Raw genomic sequence first — 24,960 nt, 5'->3', positions numbered from 1 at the left:
GGGGGGGGGGGGGAGTTCAAATACAAGGTTCCCCAAAAAAGGATGAAAGTACAAAGTCGACCAGAAACTCCAAGGTTAACTTAAGTCTTCTGCCCCGAACATATTCTTTCAATCACTTATTTATTGAGTTGGCAAATCAAGAAACAAGTTTCCAGTTGCAAAGAATCCTGAATTGAAGAAAAAGCAGCTTTATTGCAATACAATAATTTAAGTCACAATAATAGATACGAAAGGAATATATTGGTTGATATTTTCCCTGCACTAATTGTCGTAAATTATATATATTACTGTTGATTTCATAAGACTGAATAGAGTTGTTAAAAAGAAGTCTTTGAAATCTCATCCTTTGTGGATAACCCTGGTCTAGAACCCTGTCTAGGCACCTGGGATGAATCTACATCATCTGTATAATATGAATCCTCATTTCTTTCCAGAAAATTCGGCTCCAGTACAAACGGAGGAACCTCCTGCAACAATAGATATATGAGATAAAACTGTACACGTCTGTACACAGTTACTGTACAGTTCTGTACAGAGTGTACTGTACAGTTCTGTACAGAGTGTATTGTACAGTTCTGTACAGAGTGTACTGTACAGTTCTGTACTGAGTGTACTGTACAGTTCTGTACAGAGTGTACTGTACAGTTCTGTACAGAGTGTACTGTACAGTTCTGTACAGAGTGTACTGTAAAGAAGAGTAATTGTACGGCACAACACCGCATTCTGCACCCAAATATGTACAATAGAAGTCAAACTCCCCTTGTCAAATAAACAAAACATTAGGTAGAAGGGACAAATCACTAAAATCAAAAAAGAAAATTCAAACAAAATGGTTGTCGACACTCGCCATTACCAAACAGGAGAAACCTTCACTCTTAACATTAACGAGGGAAGGATGGCAACCCACACCCAGTTTGCTTCCTATGAATGATGTCAATAAATGGATTTGCAAACCATCCGTTCAGCAGGAGGCAAAAATGTATTTACTCAGGTCATTTGGTTTCAAAAACGTTCGCGAAAAAATACGAAATTTCGCACAATTTATTGCATTTCGCAAACTTTTTAAACAAAATTTCGCATTTTTTCGCGAAAATGAATTTAGCGAAAGGAAGCGAAAAAATTGTGAAATTCGTGAGAAAAAAATATGCGACAATTATGCGAATAATTGCAACATTTCCTGCAAATTTTTAGATTTTTTTCTGCGAATTTTTGCAATGCAAATAACTGCGCTGGAAATCCTATTTGTGGGTTGGAGGTAAAGTTGAAGTAGGTTTCCTTCCTCCCCTTCATTAAACACCACTAGGAGGATTCACCACGATATCATCAGCGGACGTGGACAATATTTACTTACAGGCAGCAAGCGCATCTGTCTGTTCAGAAAAGGAAGAGTGTGTCTGCGCTTGTACAGCGCATCCAATTTCTTTTGTCATGAAATAATGTTTCAGGACCCATTTATGGACAACCAAATCTGGCATCCCGGACCAGGTCGCGAATTTGAGTTTTGACAAAACCAATATTGATTACCACTTTACCCATTTTAGTTGACGAACCACCAGTTTTCGTTGAAGGACCTCTAATTTTAGTTGACGGATCACCAATTTTAGTTGACGGACCACCAATTTTGGTTTATGAACCTCAAATTTTAGTTGACGGACCACTAATTTTGGATAATGAACCGTCAATTTTAGTCGACGTACCACTAATTTTTTTAGTTGTGGACCTCCAATTTTACTTGACATACCACAAATTTTAGTTGACATACCACAAATTTTATTTGACAAACCTCAAATTTTAGTTGACGAAACTCCAATTTTAGTGGATGTACCACCAATTTTAGCTGACAGACCTCCAATTTTAGTTGATAGACCTCCAATTTTAGTTGACTGACCACCAATTTTGGTTATGTACCTCCAATTTTGGTTGACGGACCACTATTTTAGTTGACGGACCACTAATTTTAGTTGATAGACCTCCAACTATAGTTGCCGTATCACCAATTTTAGTTGAAAGACCTCAAATTTTAGTTGACGTACCACCAATTTAAGTAGACAGACCTCCAATTCTAGTTGAAAGACCTCCAATTTCAGTCGACGTACCACCATTTTTGTGTTACTGGTCAACAATTTCGGTTTCCAGACCACAATTGGTTGAGGGACCACAATTTTTCTAATAAGAACTATTGATATTAGCTACTGGACCAAAAAATTTGAGTTACTGACCATCATTTAAAGATTATAGATCAAAAATATTCGTTTAAAGACAACAAATCTAAGTTTTAAAACTACCAGTTTTGGTTTTAAACAACCTGTAGTAGGTAGTTGACAAAGACAAAAAAACAGGTTGCTTCAAAACTCAATCTGGACAATCTAATTTTTCCTTTAAACATTTTGATTTCGAAGAGATTATTTTCCTGTTTTAGGGTTATTTTTGAAATTCTCATCAAACTTTTTGGAAGAAAATCCCCAGCATCGTGGATCTTTTTCTTCCAGTCTTTAGGACAAACATCATCGTCTATTTGTTCCTCCTGGATACAATGGAATGCATGTCAACATTAAAGGACCTTCCATTATGAAAGTGACGTGTCCGATTCACGACAGTACCTTTTAAACCTCTAGTTCCTTTACAAGATCAAGAATAAATGAGAAATCATTATTATTTTCTTCAAAATTGAATATTTTCAATTGCAGGGTCTCCATATCTTTCTTTTTGTTATACATATATAGGTTTACAGGGAACGGTTGTAAATTGGACTTATCACTCTTAACTTATTTTTTTCTGAAACACATCCACAAAGGTTAATGACTTCATTATCATAAGGGGATTTTTTCACGAAAAGCTATGATTCCTAAACGAACTGCTAATGCACGAAAAAAACGATACATATCAACGTGTTACAATAGAGTTAAGCTTAAATTTCGCAATATGCTGAATTTCTTTACTGGTGTGAACTTAAATAAATATTCCCTGCAATTTTTGCGTTTCAAAACTAAATAGAGTTTTTGATTATAAAAATTTGACAAATTATGTAATTATTTTCCATTGCCCGGTTAACCTTATATATAAAGTAGTAATCTGTTTGGATATCCGACCGTAATTCATGTGGCCCATGACCGAGTTGCCTCAAATTTTAATTGATGAACCACGAAAATGTTCTTCGCTTAGTTTTAAATTTCTAAGGGAAAGTCGGGTTTCAAGCTAGTATTCAACACCTGTATATTGTTTACTAGGCATGACTGAGCACCGCGTGCATTTCAAAAGGTTTCCTTATTTGGAATCTTGGTAAATAGTGAACACTAAACAAACATCCTTCAATTACAAACGATTGTTGTTCTACGTTGTTGCGCTGAGAGGGGTCTGCATACGCTTCGTGCATAAATATATTTTATTCTAATAACACAAGCATTGTAAACTGCGGGTTGAACTACCAGACCGACTCTAGACAATGAGCGCGATTTTACAGTATAAATATACATTTTTCATACGATACATGATCATTGCTCAGGTCCAGGGGTTAATATTTTGAAGAATACCCCCAGGGGAAATGATTTTCGAAAATTGGAGGAAAATATAAAAACAAGACAGCAAAAGGAATGGTTTTTTTTCCTCCTATAAAATACGTTTAACCAAAAAATTCATACTTTCCCCCATAAATCATTTATTTGCCCCAATTCAGCAATAGCAATTAACCGTTTTTCAAACATTAATTTTGATCCAAAAACTAAGAAATTAAGAAAAAGTTTTAAAAGACAGATAGTTTCAAAAGTTTTACCTGGACGTTCATCTGAATCCAATCTTTGTACACAGTAATAACCTAGAAGAAAATAACAAGGATTTTATCAAAATTTTAAAAATCCAAAATAGTTAAGTGTTCTCTACCTGTAGACAGGGGTCCATATAATTCCATCTGATCAATCCCAAATGTTGATTGATTGATATTAGGGGCAGAAATAAACCATGTTGTTATTTTAAACAATTGGAAGTATAATGTCAAGTTGTAGAAAAAATTCCATAGTGCAGAATGTTTACTGCAAGGGAGTGTTTATTTTTTTTGTATATCATAATTTATTTCTTATATTAAATACTAATATTTACATCTTTTAACACCCCAAATGTATATATATATATAAATTGGTCTGTATACGGAGTGTACAGTACAACAGAAACTGGACTCCCTTTGTTTACAATCACAGACTTAGAATTTGTATTTAACTTAAATATAAGTTAACGTAAATTAAGATTTCAGAAGTGAATTTTAGCCATTTTACTGCACAATAAATGATTTCAGACAACACAATAATGCCTGCAAGCATAATCTGTAAAACAAGGAATGCACAATTTGTGATACCGAAAAATGAAGATCTTCGAAATATATCTCTTGGTCTCCACTTTTGTATTTTGACAGATTTAAGAGTGGTTGAGAACTAGACATAGTTTTAAAGATATTAAGGGCTTACATTTCTTTTTCTTTTTGGGAGGGGGGAGGCCGACCCCCCCCCCACTGATCCAGGAGGGGGATGAGCCACCATAGCCCCCCCTGAATACGCCTCTGGATGATAACATAGATCTGTTTTAAGAAATTTACAAACATATTTTAAAATGGAGGGAGATTTGAAACAAAACTAATCAGTTTTAAAGATAAATTCCTTTAGAATTAGAAGTGCCAGGCAAAATCAATGAATTGATTAAGCGACTAAATAGTATTTACATATAAACTACATAGAAACGTACAAAAAATTTTGATTTTAAATCGTGAAAATTTCGAAGTTCTATCTGAAGACGACATTTACATGGGTCTTTAGTCTATTTTTTCTAGTCTTTACTTTCCAAACGAAATCTTTTCATGAAATTATTTCCAAACCAAATTAAACCTTATGGCCCAACCTGTCGTCGTTCCCTTAGTCTGTTCCACTTTAGTATTTATTCACTTTGGTAGAATGCACACTTCAAAGTAGGAAATATATTTCTATGTTTTTTTTTACATGATTATTGTTTATTAGTCCTACTACAGATTCGAAAAATTAAATTTATAAATATTGAATGAAAAATTAATTAAACTAATTTGGAGAATGAAAATTCAATATATTATTGATCAACCTTGGTCAAAAATGTATTTTCATTTTACCTTTTTCATCGCAGGAGAATGGGAGAATGAAAGAAGAAATGCTTGTCTGTAAATCTCATGAACAAAGTTCACGTTAGTCCTAAAAAGATTTCACTAAGATCTATAAATTTCTAGATTTTTTGCTCAAATTTCATTAAATTCGGTCCCTAGATGAGCTAATTTGAACTAGATAAACTAGGTTGAAGTGGGAAGTGGGTAGTCATCTGGTTTGAACTAGATGAATAACATTAAACTACGTGTATCTAGTTGAACCAAATATACCTGTTAAAACTGGATAAATAGTTTAAACTGGATAAACAGGTTTGAATTGGATGAATAGTTTAAACTGGATAAACAGGTTTGAATTGGATGAATAGTTTAAACTGGATAAACTAGTAACAGGTTTGGACTTGATAAGTAGTTTAAACTAGAAAAAGCTGTTTTAGCTGGATATATCATCGGTTTGAGCTCAATTTACTATTTTGAACTGGCTAAATCAGCATGAAAAGGGGGTATGAGCTAATTTAACCGGTTTCAGTAGGATAAACTAGTTTGAACTGAATTTACTAGTTTAAACTGGATAAACCGGTTTGCTGGTGTGTACCTGGAGCTGTATAAGACCTCTCTAACGAGGATACCCTCTGCATTATACTTCCCTCCATCGTCCAACCCTAGACCTCCAAACCTCTCATTTAAAGCCTAAAATACTTCCAACAAATCTTCTGTTTTATTTTATTATATAATATCATTGATTAAACATATTTTATTTCATTGGACGGGAACAAGTGAGAAAGTAGGTTTAAAAAGACTAAATAATTAGAACCAAGATTTAAAAGTTTTGGGGAAATAAGTCTCAAGTCTAAGCTGTTACTGAGATAATTTAAGACTCGAGCTTTCGGATTTAAATTGCAATTATTTTCCAAAGCATTGGGTTTATTTAACCGGTTTAATATTGTATTTAGCGGATTTTCATGGTTTAATTTGAGGGATTTGATTGGAATAAAACTCACACCGTGACTGAATTCTCCACTAAAACCAACCAAGGTCGGTTTTATTTCATAAGGCCTAAATACTTAAGTTGAGCCTATGAGTTGGCAGCTATCGATCACGTGACACAAGCTGTAGCAGCTGATTCATAAGTTGTGTCTAAGATTGAGCTTTAAACCAGGGTCTAAGGAATTGAGACTCGAGCCAAAGCTTTTAAATCGCGGGCTCAGTGGGTAAAAATTCAAAATATTCAAGAAAATAAATATACCCCGGTAAACCCCCTCTTACCTGTGATGAACCAGAAATATTCAAGATCGCTGAATTATTGTGACTTTCTTCGAATGTAGAATTGAGTCCACCCCGCGTCAAATGTGTGTACTGCGCTATCCATTTAATCACAACCACGCGGCACGCTAAATATTCAAACTTATTTTTAAAGGGACTGTTCAGTGTACAGTGTAGACGTAATTTCAAGGTGACCCTAATCTTTTAAATTTTGAAGAGTGGGTTATCTTTTCTATCATGGAAAGTGTTCGCAATTTTCGTTATTTGAATTTCCTCTGCACTACAGAGAACCCGCAATTAGAAATAATTCATTTTTAAAGAGAAAAAAGGATTTCTCGTTGAAATAAAACCCCAAATCTAAAATAATTATATTTTTTAGTCACAAACTACGGATTTTTTCCAAAAATTTTCATGAAAAGTTTTAAGGGTACAGACGTTAGTTTATAAATGAAGGAACAATTGAAAATACGTCCAGGCAGTCTCTTTAACTTTCATTTGACTATTTTGTAATTTTATAAATCTTTTTTGCCCTAAAAATATAAAAAAATTAAATATTAACATTTTTTATCTGTTACCTAACATTGGATCCATCTTTTTTGTTCCATCTCCTGTATCGATAAATGTTGGACGAAATTTTCTCACCTTGAACAAAAAATTAACAAATTTTCTTTGAAATACTTTATTAAAACTAAGTTTTCATTTTATTTGACTGCCTCGTAAAGCTATGGTATGACTGATTAAGGAAACTTTCAGGTTAAATTCTAAGCCAATTTTAGGAATCCAAAAATTTGTTTTGGTCGAATCTCTTATCACCCATCATAAAAACAATCTTCAATTAAACTGACAATCTAATAAATTTTCTTATACAGTGAAATAAATTTCTGACAATGAAATAAGTTTTCTTATACAACAAAAAACGACAAAAAAATAGCAAGAAGTTAAAAAAAACTATTGAAAAAAAACTCTCGTACTAAATTGATAAAAATTCCAATCGGGTTAAACCAATATTTTAAATACCTTGACATCCAATTGGCCGAAAACAATTTAAATGTAAAAAAAACTCTTGAAAAGTAAAACAAAACACTAAAGAAGTTAAGAAGTCCTCCAGAAAAAAAAAACTTTATTCTAAAAAAAATCTGTTTTACCTCAGGGAGTTCGAGTGAGGGTTTGTACAGGGACATGTCCCATTTAAAACTAGGAAATATGGCCGGAATATAATACGTCTACAACATGTCAATAATTATATTCAAAACTAGGAAATATGGCCGGGATATAATACGTCTACACCATGTCAATAATTATATTTAAAACTAGGAAATATGGCCGGGATATAATACGTCTACAACATGTCAATAATTATATTCATTACTAGCTCAAGTGGCTAGGGGAATTTTAAATACATCGGGGGAAAAATTTCGGATAAAAAAAAATTGAGTTTTGAAGAAAAAAATATTTTTGAAAAAAATTCAGCCAATTTGGTCCAGCCGTTTAGCCAGCTATAGCTAACATTTATATATATATTTATATATGTTTATATATATTTATATATATTTATATGAGCGAAGAGCTTTATTATAAAGATTTTCCAATTTTTAATTATTTGTATGTTAAATGTTTAGTTGTGAAGATTAGGCCTAGTGAAGATATTAGAAGGATCAGATAAGAAACTAGTAAAACTTGTAAAGTTACTTGTAAGATTTCGTCATTTATTAGACAACTTCATAACTTGTAAATATATTGGCACTATTAGTATTCTTTTCTAATAAGATATTTTGCCCTTCCAAAAAACGCCCTCCCCGGACCCTGGAAATTCCGATTGTGGCTAGTTGACCAGTGTCCCTTTTCTTCTGTTTTGTTTTCAGAAGTCGGTAAAAATGTTCAATTTTTTTCTTAAAATATTACGCAATTTTGGAATACCAATTGTTGACATTCCTTATATTTTTGCAGAAGAAAACTGAACGCTTTTCTGTGTTTTGCCGCCTTATCCTCTCTCCATTCAACAAGCAGCACCTATTATAAAAAAACGTTAAGTTATTTTTTAGATTTTATTATTTTTTCATTTTTATTTTAAAATTCTATTATTATTTTTTCATTTTTATTTTAAAATTCTATTAACACTTTTTATTTTTCCTTCATTATCTTCATTTGAATTAAAAATTTTCTTTTTTCGATTTTCATTAATTTTTCTATTATTCTATTTGCGGAGATCAATTTTATTTCCACGATTAAAAAAGATTTTGTTGGTTTTACAACTAATTTATCTTTTGTTGAACTTGACATCCATCGCGGGAAACTTTAAAGGTGAATGAATCAAGTACTCCAGTTTTGATTGGCAGCTGGCCCGCATTTTCGCGATTTCTCGTTGGCCAAAAGTAAATTTCAATTTGTCGGCCCTTTTTTTTCATCATAATAGGAATTAACTTAATCTGTCTAGCTACAATAATTACGGATTAAATATGTCTGAAAGGATCAACAAAAAAAATCAAGTTCTACCTCAGAGCAAATTTTATTTGTGATGTATGTCGTACAATCACATGTTGTACATGTTGTACCTGTGACACCATGAGTTCAAGAAGTACGTCGTTAAACGCACGCGTTATATCGTTTCCATTACTCTTCCACCTAAAAATACATGGTTAATACTCTTTTTATTTTTTTTATTATGAGGGGGGGGTGTCGTACATTAATTTTATTGCAATGTTGTTGTTGCAAATATATATATATATAGTAGGCTAATGTATTATCAGTAATAATGTAGACTTCATATTTCGCCAACAGTAGATAAATATTAAATAATTGGTTAACGTTTACCTTTCGCCATTAATGGTTGAATAAATGGGAGGAGTGTCGAGATTTACTTTAATACGTAGACGTGTAGCTTTTAACCGATAGTGGATGTAACTAAAAAGTCGGTAAACATTCACCCTGGGGTATATATTTATTTGAAAAATCAGCTTAGGATTTTATTTGATGAATTTGCGAAAAGATTTTAATTTTTGGGAAAAAATGAAAAAAAAAAATGAAAAAAAAATCTTTTGAGGATACATTTTTTTTATTTTTCCCCCGGAGCTGAGAAAACCCTCCCCCCCTTCCCCGCCAGGAAGGGTGAGGGGTGTACTTCTTAAAGATATATATTCCAGTATTTACCTTTCTGCCGATGCCGGTGGAATAATCGGTAGAATCGGAGCTGCGGTAACAGGTCCATCTCCTGGTTCATGAGACTGTGTGGCTAGAGCTGTAATCCCTAGGTTAGGGTAGGGGGAACTGAAGCCAGGGACGAGGGTAGCAAAGATTGCATGGATCTAGAAATATTAAACTTTAGAAATATTTTCAACGATTTCTTCACTCCACTCTGTTGGCAGAAATCTTTTAAAATTAATGTTTCTTTTTTTGCCGCTTTCCCAGCCCTGCAGTATTTTCACAAAAATTATCAACATTCTTTTAAATAAATTTTCGTTAAAATCAGGCCCAAAGATATGTTAGTGGGGAGGAGTATGGACTTAAAATTAAGGGAGAATAACTGAGATTATTAATTTGTAAGAAAAGAAAAAGAATAATTTTAGAATATCTTTAAACTCCTCTAGGGTTGAATTGAATCAAGAAATCAGCGAGTCAGTCAGTAAATCAATCAATCAAACAATGACGTCATCAATAAAACATACAATCAATCAATCCATCAATTTCTCTATCATTACCTCATCCTGAGACTGGTCCCCCAAAGAGCTGTACCAAAGGATAAAAAGTCGCATAGCTTCTCTTTTCAGTAGTTTCCAGCTGTTCCCAGGATGAAGCAGCTTCGAGAGCAGTCGCAAAATACTAGGAAAATGATATACCAGTGAATATAAAATAAATTTATTGACCATTTTTCAAAAATACGAAATGTTATTTACTTCCTAGGATGTAAAAAATAATCTTGATTTTTTATTTTAATTGTGGCGAGTCCTTTAAGATCTTTACACCTAATGTATTTATTATTATTATCATGATTATTCAACTCTTTATTTGGGGATCTAATGCGTTACAGAAAAATACAACAATCATAATCATAATATCATACGCAATACGCATTTCGATTTAAAAAGCATTGTCATCTATAAGACAGAACAGGGGGTTCAGGGATTCAATGATATTGAAGTTTTAGGATCAGGGTTTCCAGTAAAGAGATTATAATAGTTTCATTAGTCTCTAAATCTGTTATATTGCCATTTTTGGGACAAGGCTTCCGTTAAGTAAATTAAAATTTTCTAAACCTGTGATATTGCCATTTTTGGGACAAGGCTTCCGGTAAGTAAATTAAAATTTTCTCCACAAGATACAAGACACCTTCAAATTCTTCACGTTGTGCCTAAATATTCGATGTTAAAAAATTTTCAGTTTCCTTATTTTAATACTGTGTTTCCAACAGTATATTGAAAAAAAATTCCTTACATAAGTTAGATTTTATTTTTAAGATTTTCTTTGTTCAATTTGGAGAAATTACAGAAATTTTAATGGGGGGGGGGGGGGGCGAATAATCAAAAAAATTTACAATTTTTCATTTTTCCTTCTATTTCATCAAAAAAAATTTTTTAGGGTATTCTTTGCTGAATTGGGAAAATAAATAATTTTTAGTAGAAAGTAAATATTTTTTTTCAGAAATATTATGACAAGAGTCAAAAAACTTGATATGTGATATCCAATTGTTCCCTTTAACTCATCAAAAATAATTTGTTTGTAGTTTTTAAAATGATACTCCCTGTGATATGGGACGCTCTGTACGGAAAAGGACGAGGAACACCCGGAATTAATTGACAGTTAATCAGGCGACATCACAAATATATCTCTGGCAATTTTAAGCGCTTAAAAAGGCAGACCACAATTCGGAAATGGCAGGACTAGGGCTTTTATACGATCATCGTTTCATCAGTTATATTTGTGAAATTATATTGTAAAGTAGTTTGCTTAATTGTGAGTTAATTCCGGGTCTTTCTAATTTTTTACTGTATGAAATAATCAAAAAATTTTAAAAAATGTCACCTTATGAGCTCCTTTTTGTCTGAGGCTTTGTTCTGTATTTATAAAATGTTCGTAAACGATGAAGTATATATGTGAGTAGTAAGCATCGAAGAACTGCTGGATTTCACCAACCTCGGAGTTGTCCAGGTACAGTCGCAGATGCTGAAATTATATTTTCATATTTATTATTTTCATCCTTATTCTCCGGGGTAAATGTCCATTAACTTCGATGTTCATTAATTCCAGGCATTATCCCAAAAAGAGACTTTTCGTGGTTTATATCACTTTATTTGGTGTTTAAAGGAAAATACTTATTCTTTAACAACATTAAAACTATTAAAGGAACATTATCGACATTTAGAAACCTTAATTTACTTCAATAACATTAGAATATTTAACTGCATAATAACACAGACCAGTTCTGCCCCACAAAAGGGTAAATACATGGGGTCACCGATAAAATTATATTAAAATTGTTTCACAATAAAAGTAGACAATCCATTTGACGTATCAATATAATGAATGCACCTTAGCTCTGGTCGCTACATCCTTTTTTGTGTCGAGAACTTTCCCCGCAGATTTTTTAACATCCTCACTCCGTTTTGTCGAATTTTTCCCAGATCGGAACATAGTTTTCAACCCCTCCTTTCTTCAACCCTACATAATTTCACATTTTTGAGCAATTTCTGCAAAACGTCACTTTTTCTTATTTTTGTTGGTTTGCATTCACTTGGATGCTGTGCACATAATTAACAAAATACAAATACGCAATGTGTGCGTAAACCTTGAGACAGACGCTCAGTTTAGAACTAAGTGAAGATGTGCGCTAAGGAAACGGGTGAAAGGTGCGTATGTCTGTTCGGTGACCTTAGCTAGCGCGCAGCAGTGCGCACAAATAGAAAGATAGGCAAACTTTGCGCTAAGTTATGTTTAGAAAATTCTGTACGCGGCCTTAGTTTTTCTCTCTCTCGCTCTCTCTCTCTCCTCTCTCTAAAACCACAAAGCTTACCTTTTTATTCTCATAGGGTTTTGGGGGAATATATTTTTTTTCAACTTTTAGAATTATTGATAAAACGTTTTAACATAAATGATTTATAAAATTTTTGAAATTTCTTTGTTTTGCAAATTTTAATCTACCTACCTTGCTTATAGCTAAGAACAGTATAATTGGAATAGCAATATGCATTTTTAAATAATGTTTGTAATTAATTGACATTTTCTAGCCCTTTTCTTTTCTATATTTCTTTTTAGTTCGTAAAATTTAAAATGAATATAAAATATTTTGAGTTTTGACACATATATCGAGTACCGATCGCTGCAATTGATAAATTTAATTAAATTTCAATTAAATTATGAAATATAACAAATAAATTACACATATTACTCCCACACTATAAATCGAATAGAGAACATGATAATCAAAACTTTCTGAGCTTGATGGGCATGTATGTATACATATTGTATCATCATCAAAGCCCTCTCCCCTACGTATACGCAATTCTTTTCACTCTATACCCCCCCTTCCTGTTCTCTAAATCCATAATTCGCGTAACCTATGCCCTATATTATAAGTATAGCAGATCCTCACATTTTATAATATTTTTGATTTCGTTTTTTAAAGATATTTCTCTGGCGCTGGTTTTTCGAACATTCCTGGAAAATCCTCGAAACAGGAATACAAGTAACTATCAGATCATAAAAAATAGAAAATATTATTAAATATCAACTAAATACGAATGCGTCGAAAAATTATCGATGATTATCGGTTGTAATAACTGAATCATATGTTTGAATTAAATTTATTTTTTTTACGATCCGAGTTATATGTTGCAACTTTTTGCATTTGTATTGCGTGGCGTTACGTTCTTCGGTATAAGTCGGTTTTAACAATTTTCTCCTCATAGACGCAACAGACAGAAGTAAGATTAGCAGCGATCAAAAACAATTACTTTTCGCATTAAGCCTATACCCCCTTTCATTTTTCGCGAACACTCCCTTTAATAAATCATCTAGGTCAGACTTAATTTGTTGATTAACTAAACTGTATACGTAATCCTGGGTCAAACTTATAGGCACTTTTAATAGAAATGCAAATAGCCCAAATTCTATCATTTTCTTTGATACAATTATTTTTTTAAGTTTTAGAACATTTTTTTTCTAATTCAGAATTTCGATTTTTTGTGTAGATCAAATCAATAGCGTAAGCGAGAACAAAATATATTAAAAAAATCAAGATTAATATCAAACTTTTCGTCTAGAAACAGATAGTATCAAAAAAATAGCCTTAAATCAAACAATTTGTGAAAAATCGTAAAACTCACAAATGTACGGTTTTCAGCGATTTGAGACGCATCTTTTAATACTTATTTCAACATGTTTAAAAAAATTGAAAAATCGACCTCCCTTATGAGCTATAATTTTCAATTCTTTATTTTCTACTTTTTCTTCGGCTTCTAATTTGCTATTGTATAATGTTTTGGTGGTGCAAAAAAGAATTGATATCTTCGATGAAATAGTTTCACCCTTTATTTGATCAGCTTCCATAGTCCTAGTTGCGCCTCTGCAATGCTGCATGTCAAAAAAAGCTTAATTAAAATGTTAAAAGTTAAACTGCAGCAAAACATTATTATATATTTTGAAAATGAAGATAACATGGAGCTAGTTAAAAAAAAAAACCAAGAACATCTAAATATTCGGTAGCAGATAAAAATCCCCGAAACGGGATTATAAAATCCGCAAGTCAGTAGTGTCGGATTTTGGAACCAGAGAAAACCTACTTAACTTCCTCTCCGTTTATGAACTTGTTATTCATTATTAAGCTTCTAATAGAAATACGAGGATATATACAGAGATGAGGAAGATAAGTAGTATATTCTCTGGTTCTAGAATCCAACTGCTGCTCACTTGTGGATTTTATAATTCCCTACAATCCGCTACACTCATATTCTTTAAGGAGGCTGCTACCTCCATGCAGTTGCCCTTGAAAACAAGATAATCCTTTTATTTAAACTTTCTTTAATCCTGGATGATTGAAGATTAAGTTTAAATTAAAGTTTAGCATGAGATGTTGAATTATTAATATCTTTGCTCTGGGGTCATGAAACCATTAAACAGTTTCAGTACGAGAACCACGGTAATGCAAGCTATGTCAAAATCCTGTAATAAATTATGTTTCGAAGGCTATAATTTCTGTCTTCAAACTGTAATTTTCGCATTCTTATATCTTTGCAAACCTTCGTTTTTCAAACTTTAAATTCTTCTAGATCAAATAGTTTAAGTTTGAAATAACAAAAACTTACAAAATTGTGATAAATTTTTAGAAAATTTATCACTAAACAATTCTTTTCATGACAAAGCCAGCTATATTTCACTATTCACATAGTGGGACGATAAAATCAAAACTAAAATTAAAAATGTGAATCAGCAGATCCCTAAATGTGAATCAGCAGATCCCTAAATGTGAATCAGCAGAGCCACAACTTTTTTCTTGTCAATCGTCAACTTAATTTCCCAAAAAAGTTTGACATTCAATGTTAAGTTTTTTTTCGCATGATACATTGAGAACCAGAAATATCTGGAATAGAATTTCAACTTTTAGACTCAAGTTATGACTTTAAATAGTCAAATGAATATGAGACACAGCAAACAAACCCATTTACCTTTATAAGTGATTTAATAAGATATTTGTAAAACATGCTTTGTAACAACATCAATTGCACTCAATTATTACTTTAATGTCGTCTTCTTTTTCAGGTTCTCATAAATAACAAAAAGAAATGATATGTATTTTCAATATCTTTAATAGTTGTAAATTTTTCCAAAAGATCAAACTTTTGCAGCTAAATTTTCCTAAATTTAGCAATATCGTTTTTAGCAGTAAAAATAGACAAACAAATTTATGATATATCCAATGATTAGTTTCAAACATAAATAATCTATAGATGTTTTAAACTTAAAAAAATTGTGGACCCCATATTTATGCAAAGGAACTTTAAAAACTTAAAATCACTTTTAACATAAAATTTCTCGATTTATAAAAATAAAAATTGTAAATACATTTATTGTACAAATCTATATAATTATATACCTATAACATAGATTGTACTGCACTGTCCATTGAATGTGCATTTAAAAATCACTCAGTAATGTACATGCAGTGATTGTATAATATACAATACTATGTATTGTTGTATACATAGATAATTCAAGATGCCGGTGCTAAGACAAGAAATATTGAAAACAAACCTCACTGTTCTAGACCCATCAGAGTACATAGCAGCAAACAAGTGTGTAATATAAAATAGTATTAAATGGAGTGTTCGCGAAAAATAGGCTTAATGCGATAAAAAAGCGCTTTGATCGCTACTAATCATACTTCTATCTGTTGCGTCTATAAGGAGAAAATTGTTAAAGACGTCTCATACCAAATAACTTAGCGTCCATACAAATTGAGAAAATTGCAACATACGACTTAGACCGTAAAAAATCAAATTAATTTCAAACAAATAATTCAGATATTACAACCTATAGTCATCGATTATCTTTCGCCACATTTTTATATAGTTTATGTTTTATAATATTTTTGATTTCGTTTTTTAAAGATATTTCTCTGGCGCTGGTTTTTCGAACATTCCTGGAAAATCCTCGAAACAGGAATACAAGTAANTTTGATCAGCTTACAATAGTTTCACCCTTTATTTGATCAGCTTACAATAGTTTCACCCTTTATTTGATCAGCTTACAATAGTTTCACCCTTTATTTGATCAGCTTACAATAGTTTCACCCTTTATTTGATCAGCTTACAATAGTTTCACCCTTTATTTGATCAGCTTACAATAGTTTCACCCTTTATTTGATCAGCTTACAATAGTTTCACCCTTTATTTGATCAGCTTACAATAGTTTCACCCTTTATTTGATCAGCTTACAATAGTTTCACCCTTTATTTGATCAGCTTACAATAGTTTCACCCTTTATTTGATCAGCTTACAAGGCGCTTCAACTTTAACAATTTTTGCTGTTAATGTTGTTTTTTCAGCTGCTATGTTTTGGTGAATTGTAAAACTAAAAATTTCGCAAAATTTTTAAGATATTTTTTGGCAAATTTTGAAAGTTTTCTCAGCAGGTTCAACCCCATTTTGGTTAGATCGGTTCAGCGGTCAGCTAGCTTTTTGGACGTTTCTTTAATACAAAAAAAATCGTCTCGATTAGAACTTGTATTCCAGAAATGTCCTTGAAAAAACACCTGGCTGATTATAAAGTGGCGCCACAAAAAATCTTCAAGCTGCTGCTATGCTTTATTGTATTCATTGTATTTTCAGTCAGGATTATTTTACAGAAGATTGCTGCAAAGCATGAAACATCATGTATACATATATACTACATAGTGAGATCCTGAAATATATTGAAACGTATTAATTGGATTTGGAAGCTAATTCTCGAAATATATATATATATATATATATATATATATATATATATATATATTAGGCTTTTGGAGCGCTTCGTGTCCATATTCTATTTCAACCTTTAATTGTAGCTCTATCTGTGAGCATCTTCTGCAGTACAATAAATAACAATAACAAAAAATAAGTTTGCGGATTTCATAATAATTTTTCACGCATTTTCAAAATTTTGCAAAAATCAAAAACTTTTGGACACAAATTTTATAGTTTTAAGCATCCATTAACCTTCCATGGGGGTCATGTGAGGTCCCACCCACACAAAATTTGGTCGGTTGGATCGATTGGATCGATTGAAAACAAAAAGGCAGACAAGCAAAGTTTATATGTAGATACCTCACTTTTGATAAATATTTTAAATGTTTAGAACAGTTCCAACGTTTGTTGACCGAAGTGATGATGTTGCCTGGATGTTGGCTTGTTCCCTTATCCTGTTTACTATGCAGGTTTACATACAGCCGACGTCGCCGTATATATCACTACAATGAGGACGGCTTTCTTTTTTAAATTAATTTCTACGTGAAACAATATTAAACAGCAGAGACAAATAAACATGTAACAAAGAGAAGCTGTCAATCAATCAAATAATTATCAATATTAAGTCGTCTTCATTGTATTGAGGTAACCGCCAACCACTGTGCATTAAATTCAGAAACAACGAAGGATATTGTCAGAATTACACACTTTTCAAGCTATAGATAGTTTTTCTACATTATTATTGACCGGAAAAAGTGTACAAGGATATTGTTGTGAATCGGACATATTTCAATGGAGGGTCACTTAAATTATAAAGACAGTCCTGTATGTATATTTATAAATAGCGCCGAGAATACTAAATACAAAGCCAATACATCTAATTTCTTGAATTTAAAACTTTTAAAAATAGTTGTTATTGTTGTTTCTAGACAGGGTTGGCCTTGATGGAGTCTGGGATGTGTTCTCTAAAGAATGAAGTTCACTTACTCATGAAAAATACGGCAGCTTGCTGCTTTGGAGGTAAGCAGTGTTGAGAGAGGCTTTAAATGATTATTTTTAATCAAAAATCAAAAATAGATTGAAAGAAGGGGGGGGGGAAGAAGGTTATTAATTAATGGTTTATTTAGAACACTCCGGTTTTAATTTTTTTTTCGCAATTTAGTGCAGTGTAGATTTAAGTGCAATTAAATTCATATGGACATACATAGTACACTCTAAATTTCAAAATCTAAATGGATTTAATGAACAATTTAAGTTGTTCTTAATGGATTTAATGAACAATTTAAGTTGTTCTTAATGGATTTATTGAACAATTTAAGTTGTACTTAATGGATTTAATGAACAACTTGTACTTAATGGATCTAATGAACAACTTGTACTTAATGGATTTTATGAACTCCTTGTACATAATGATTTTGATAAACAACTTGTACTTAATGGATTTAATGATTAACTTGTACTTAATGGATTTAATGAACTCCTTGTACATAATGGATTTTATGAACTCCTTGTACATAATGGAAATGAACTCCATGTAAATAATGGATTTTATGAACTCCTTGCACATAATAGATTTTATGAACTCCTTGTACATAATGGAATATTTGAACTGCATTTGTTTAGGTTTAACCTACTGGGCAATAGGCTGGTCTTTATCCAATGGCCAGGGTGAATATTCAACTCCGTATTATGGTAATTTTGTAAATAGATTTTCTTTCTTCAATATCTTTAATATTCTNCGGCCCTCCAATTTTTTAATCCTTATTGTCGTTGGCAAGAAAGGTTTTGCAGACAGCGCTATGTACAGTATAAATATGCATTGTTAGGTTGGGGAGAAGCGTTCTATAAGCCTGATTGGTTGGACAGCGCTATGTACAGTATAAATATGCATTATTAGGTTGGGGAGGAGCGTTCTATGAACCTGATTGGTTGGACAGCGCTATGTACAGTATAAATATGCATTATTAGGTTGGGGAGAAGCGTTCTATGAGCCTGATTGGTTGGACAGTGCCAGCAGTGAACGAGCACTATTTTTCTTTTACCAGGTATTTCAGGGTTTCCATTGTTTATAATCAACATCCTAAAAGGTTATACATTGTAACTATAAACCATCCTTAACAATCAACTATTCTTAACAATCAACTATAGTTAACAATAAACTATTCATAACAATCAACTATAGTTAACAATCAACTATTCTTAACAATCAACTATAGTTAAAAACCAACTATAGTTAACAACCAACTTTAGTTAACAATCAACTATTTATTATCGTTAACAATTAACTATCGTTAGCAATCAACTATCGTTAACAATCAACAATCACTAACAATCAACTATCATTAACTATTAGCTATCGTTAGCAATCAACTATTGCTAATAATCAACTATCATTAACAATCAAATATCCTTAACAATCAACTATTGTTAGCAATCAACTATTGTAATTAACAACCAACTATTGTCAACTATCATAAATAATCAACTATCATTTACAATTAACAATTGTAAATTAAAAAACAGAACGAAAATTTCTGAACTGCACGATTTTGAAAAGGATGAATGTAGAAAAAAATGATTCTGCTGAAAGCTGTAGTTATCAAAAGTAGTAAGAACAATTTAAAAATCAAGTATGTGTCTTTTAAAATTTATATTTATAAATCATTGACATCACTAAAAATTTGAAATATTTAAAATTTGATGTTTTTAGTAAAAGTTAATAATGTTATACAAATGTTGATTGCAACTCCAACTCTGCTGAAGTTTGAACGTGTTCATCTTTAAAAATATTCTAATTTTCAGGAGGGGTTAAGTGCTCTATCCACTTCTATTGTTTCTGGAGCTATGGCTGAAAGGTGTGACCTACTATTTTTTTGAAATGTCAATATTTGAACAGAAATTATTTAGAGTTAATTTTCGATCGTTTCTGGTGTTCTCAATCTTCAACACTCTTGTCTATGCCTTACCAGCATACTGGATGTGGGCACCTAAGGTATCGAAATCATCTTGATAATATAGCAGCTACATTTATTTTACCTTTCTTTATTCATGCTGACTTCATTGGCGAAATTAAATTTGATGAATAGGGATTTCTGAAAGAACTTGGGGCAAAGGATGACGCAGGATGTGCGGTTGTTCATCTCTGTGGGGGATTTTCGAGGTTAACCATTACTTTGACTTTTGAGCAATCTTTTAACTAAGATGATTAAGTAACCTGTTTACTAATCTCCAAGGTTGTACAAGAAGGTTGGTTACTATCGATGCACTCCAATGTAGAAATATAGAAATATGTCGTCTCCTATCTATCTATCTATCTATCTTAGGAGACGACATTTTCCGTACATTTGAGCGCATCGAGAGTAACCAACCTTGTTAAAGAACCTTGGTAATTTCAGTCTGGTTGCCACCCTTTACCTGGGACCAAGAACTGGACTAGCGTTCAGCAATGAAACGGTCGTAATGGGGAACCCTACTTTCTGCTGTGCTGGACTGTTTATAACCTGGTGGGGATATCTCGCAATGAACTCTGCAAGCACAATGGGGGTAGAGGGAACGAGGTTGTATAAAATTATTAAATGATCCAGTAAAATCAACTCAAAATATGCTTGAAATGTTAAATATTTATGTTATAGATAACATGACATTAATTTATAAAGAGCTATTGTACAGTGCAGTGCTCCATTTGTTGTATTATCCAAACCAGTACAACTTATACTGGATATGCAGTCACTCGTACCGTCCAGTCTGGACTACACAGGGTTTTATGCAACTAATGTAGCCTGGCAAGATATATGTAAGAGCTATACTATATATCTCCAGGTGGCTGCAGTCTGCGAAAGCAACAGTGCTCACCATGCTTTCTTCATTCGGTGGTGGATCAGTTGCTTTGGTAATTAAAATTGATTACTAATTTAAGACAACACTGAGAGTAATATTGCAATAGCAGTATCGTTTGAATTGATTGCCATGCCTTTCAAATATGAGTAAACAAAAAAGTTCTGGATACAAAAGCATACCCGTGCAATACTTTTTAAACTTTAATAATTTATTTTAATTAAATTTTACAATATCCGTGCACTACTTTAGATTGGAATATTTGTTCTCAATTTTATGTTTAGTTCATGTGCTATATTTTCTATGGTCATGTAATACCTGTTGGAAGAATAGTAAATCCTATTATGGGATCTTTGGTTGCTTATACGGGAATCACTTTCCTCTGCACATCCTTTGAAGTAAGTAGAGATGGGCACATTCAGTTTTTTTTTCATTTTGTTCCTTCATCATTCAGGAACGACCCATTTAGTTTCAATCGTTCAAAAGTTTTCAAAATTATCGTTCCTTTTTTCACATATTTTGTTCATTTTCTCACTGAACGATCGTTCGGTAAAATAATTCGTTCAGTAAAATCGTGTGTTCAATAAAATCGTTCGTTCAGTAAAAAAAAACTATACTTAAATAGATTGTTTAATAAATCGGTTATTCAGGAAATAAAAACTTTTAAAAAAATTTAGTTTGAAAAAATCGTTCATTCAAAATGTTTTGGAAAATTTGTCCATTCATTGTTTTTTTTCAGTTGTGAGTTTTGGTTTTTTGTTGTTCTTTTCTGTCTCTTTGAACTATCCAGTTTTTCTTTTTTTTCTTGAACGACACCTTTTTTAACGAAAATTTTAGGATTAAGTCCATATATTTTAAACAGACCAATAAGATTTTCTCCACCCAATATTCAAATATTAATGAATTATGGAAATGCTAATCAAACTTTCTTGTTGGCAATCACAATTGGGAGTGTGGCAGCTGCATTGGTCTTCTTGGCAATGCTGTTCCTGGATGATCATCATTCTATTGATGATCCTTGCTGCACTTTCATAGGTAACTTATTATAAAATTACTTTCTGTTTCATCATTCTTTTAAATTTCAAACCATAGTTTGCGGCTGTTATTTTTTCTTCAAAATTTTACTTAGATTACACGGTTCATAAATCTTTATAATAAAGCTCTTCGCTCATATATCTATATTTGTATGTACATAGATAAGGATAAAACTAGTAGTATGATACATTTTAATTTTACAAAGCGTATGTATTTCAAAACTATATTGTATTTTGACGTCTTTCAAAATTGGGAATTCATAATTTACAAAAATAAAAAAACTTCCATTCGTTTTCTTAAAGCGTTTTAACTCTAAGTATAATGTATATGAAGAATAAAAATGAGATTATCATCTTATCTATAGTGCACGGGATTAGTATATATATATATATGAAGAATCTGTCTAGTGCACGGGCTATGTGGAGTATGGGGCATGCTTGCTGTTGGATTATTTGCAGCAGAAGATACCATTAGTGAGGTTATAACACAATTAAAAAAATGACCAAACTAATAATACAAATCTTTTATTAATATCTAGTGGCAGAGTTAGAGCTGAATGTTCAACTTGAAGCCAAATATGGACATTTTGACTGAAGCATAATTAAAAACTTACATTTGTTACAAGTGTTTTTGAATTGTTGTTACAGGGCTTTTTAAGAGTGTTTAGACCATAGATTATTAACAATACAGATAGAACACTAGATTTAGGGTTTTTTCGTTCACAACAACATTAAGGCAGAAGCCCAAAGAAGTTACGCACATGCTCTCTTTCTGTCTTGTAATTCAACACGGCATGCGCGTAACCCCTTTAGGCGTCAGCCTCAAAGTTATTATGAACGAAAAACGACATCTAATGTTCTATCAGTAATGTTATTAAGCTATGGTTTAGACTAAATTAGCCGCACTTTCCTTGTTCACTGTATTTAAAATTTATATTCTAGAAAGTTATGTTTTACCAAATTAAAGCTATAAACGCCCTAAAAGGTCGTTCTCTTTGTATGTTCCACTTAATTTTGTTTTCATTTTGCAATGAGATAGGATTCTGGACTATGCAGAAATGTTTACTATATTTCAGGGTTTTTCCTTTAATAAATACAATGGTGTTTTTCATGGAGGTTTCTATCTTATTGGAGTACAGGTCATTTTTGTTATCAATACAAAAAGAATTTATATAAGAATAAAAAAAAAACGGTTTTTATCAAATGGTTAACAAAAAAAATATAACGGCAAATTTACAACACTTTATATAAAAGTATTCATAATTATACAACAATAAAATTTTAAGTGACAAAAAGCCTAATTTAATGAAAGTTGTTGTTTTCCTAAAGAATATATATAAAAATAATACAGAAGATTATGATATTTTACTACAGTGGTAGGCGATTATATCAATACAATGAAGACGACTCTCGATTTCAATTTTGATTTATATCAAGCTGTTAGCCCTATCTCTGCTGGGGTACTGGAAACCCAGGATATGCTGGGGGGGGGGTCAATTTGACCCCCCCTCTAAATCCCATGTTTGATGTCCAAATATGACAAAACATACATCATTGGAAAGCTCTTGTGCTCTACTTTTACAATCTGCAAAAAAATTTGCAAATTTGCAAAAATTGAATTTTTTATGGCAAAATCCAGTTATATAGTAAAAATGTTTGCAAAAAAAATTTGTCCAAAAAATGATAAATTATACATTTTTGAAAAGCCCTTGACCATGCCATTTCAAATATGCAAAAATTTTTGCAAAATTTTAAATAACCTGATTTTTAATCAAGAAAAACTAAAATGTGCATATTTCCTTTGACAGTTGTTTGCAAAAAATTTGCTATTTTTTTCCGCAAAACTTGTGCAATTCGTTCCCTTATGTCAAAAGCTTTCCAAAAAGCTAAATTTTATCAAAATCTGACAAGTGGAAGTGGGTCAAAACAAAGATTTAGTTTGTTACATGAAAAAGCAGTCATTCAGGCAGTGTGCCTGAGGACTCAGGCAGTTAGCATTAAAGCCCGGTTTTAGGCCTAAAGGAAGGGCTTTGGGTATGTAGGAAAAGACCAATACTTTTCGATAAGGTTTGAATTAAAAAACTAAATTTTCAAATGTTATGGCTCTGTGTCAATATATAGCGATTTCTTTATTTATCCAATATGGCTTGTTTTTAAAAATTTTACTTTCAAGTTTAAGCAGCTGTAAAATAAAGGATATGCTGAATGTGTGCGCGAAGCGCAAACAAATTATGCTCTTCTAGTGTCTTTCATGCATTTTTTTAGTGTTTGTTAGTCCCTGGCTTAGTATATTCATTATGTGTATCAAGCCCCTTATTGCAGTCTACAATAGTTTTTTTTTGTAATTCATCCCCCTATAGTCCTTTTTGACCACTATAGAGACCCAACTGTAGATCTGTGTAGTCTAAAGTAATAATTAGTTCCTGGAAGTGCTTTGTGACTATCTTTCGTCTTCCCATAATCTTTCTGTAGATATGATTAATGACATAATTATTATTTCTTGATATTGTTCTAATTAAAATGCACTTTCTTTTTGTAACCTTAAATATATGTGAAAGAAGTAACATATATACAGGGTTTTTTTTGTGAGAGGATGAATTAAGAATGCCGACTTTCTTTAAATTGCTAAAGAATAAATAGTTAGAAATTCTTTTAGAAATGATGGGCGAAGCGCTAAAGAACAAGAAAAAGACGATTTAAAAATAGACGGTTTTTACTATTCCGTTTATTTTCCAAAACTTTGCCCAGTCCTAGGTATACTAAGCAACATTTTAATGGAGGACTACGGAAAGGTATTGTAATGATGTCTGCTTTTAAGTAATTTAAAATGTTTAAACTTTAAAAGGCTTCAAAAGAATCTGCTATTTTCCTTGTTGCTATTGCCCAAGAGGCAACTTCTGAGGCGCCGCAGGCTGAAATAGCAGCTGGACGCTTCGACAAAGATATGCTTAGGGGCGGAGAGCAGCGGCTAAAACAGACTTGGGAAGTTTCCACTTGGGACATGCCTTTGAGAAAGTTCCTTACATTGTCTAAAGTGCTGTAACAAGAAATCCCATTGTTTTTTCTGATTTATCTAAAAGAGAAAAACAATTTGATACTTTTTTAAAGTACAAATATGAAGATCATCCAATAGGTCCTATTTTTGTCTTCACAGATCCAGTAAATATTGGGGAGGGGTGTACAGTGTACACTGCACAACCAATGGGAATGTGGAGTGCACTACTACTACTACTACCGCCGTTTACCCGCGCTTGATCGTAAATTAGGATTTTAGGAATCGTTCCCT

The 24,960-nt window shown here is 32.1% G+C and overlaps 2 protein-coding genes across 2 annotated transcripts in view; one reads left to right on the top strand and one right to left on the bottom strand.

Annotated features, from left to right (window-relative positions):
* LOC111697721 (probable Rho GTPase-activating protein CG5521) overlaps positions 1–12,210 on the bottom strand; it is a 33,842-nt gene extending 21,632 nt beyond the window's left edge. The window contains 14 exon segments of the mRNA XM_023467816.1: positions 371–467; positions 3,770–3,811; positions 5,123–5,201; positions 5,706–5,800; positions 6,377–6,501; positions 6,949–7,015; positions 7,519–7,596; positions 8,306–8,383; positions 8,926–8,995; positions 9,521–9,675; positions 10,069–10,189; positions 10,624–10,718; positions 11,390–11,530; positions 11,897–12,210. Of these exon segments, the coding sequence (XP_023323584.1) occupies positions 371–467; positions 3,770–3,811; positions 5,123–5,201; positions 5,706–5,800; positions 6,377–6,501; positions 6,949–7,015; positions 7,519–7,596; positions 8,306–8,383; positions 8,926–8,995; positions 9,521–9,675; positions 10,069–10,189; positions 10,624–10,718; positions 11,390–11,530; positions 11,897–11,998 (1,345 nt within the window). The 5' untranslated portion in view covers positions 11,999–12,210.
* Positions 12,211–15,550: 3,340 nt separating this feature from the next.
* Positions 15,551–24,717, top strand: LOC111697720 (putative ammonium transporter 3). The gene is made up of 15 exons (XM_023467815.1): positions 15,551–15,654; positions 17,198–17,276; positions 17,736–17,826; positions 18,430–18,498; positions 18,775–18,851; positions 19,609–19,661; positions 19,714–19,798; positions 19,893–19,966; positions 20,202–20,363; positions 20,626–20,695; positions 20,925–21,038; positions 21,576–21,675; positions 22,083–22,153; positions 22,751–22,813; positions 24,520–24,717. The coding sequence occupies exons 1-15, from the start codon at positions 15,578–15,580 to the stop codon at positions 24,715–24,717; spliced, it is 1,383 nt and encodes a 460-aa protein (XP_023323583.1). The 5' UTR covers positions 15,551–15,577.
* Positions 24,718–24,960: the final 243 nt, after the last annotated feature.

This window comes from Eurytemora carolleeae, unplaced genomic scaffold (genome assembly GCF_000591075.1).
Source record: "Eurytemora carolleeae unplaced genomic scaffold, Eaff_2.0 scaffold4, whole genome shotgun sequence".
Classification (NCBI taxonomy): domain Eukaryota; kingdom Metazoa; phylum Arthropoda; class Copepoda; order Calanoida; family Temoridae; genus Eurytemora; species Eurytemora carolleeae.
The sequence above is the reverse complement of the archived record's forward strand: the minus strand, read 5'-3'. Positions and strand labels throughout refer to the sequence as shown.

Excerpts from the sequence above, each read along its gene's own strand:
- LOC111697720 (XM_023467815.1), top strand. The coding sequence starts at position 15,578 with ATGCCGGTGCTAAGACAAGAAATATTGAAAACAAACCTCACTGTTCTA. Across the intron at positions 21,039-21,575 it reads TCCTCTGCACATCCTTTGAA|GCAATCACAATTGGGAGTGT; the intron begins GTAAGTAGAGAT and ends ACTTTCTTGTTG. Across the intron at positions 21,676-22,082 it reads TCCTTGCTGCACTTTCATAG|TGCACGGGCTATGTGGAGTA; the intron begins GTAACTTATTAT and ends GAATCTGTCTAG.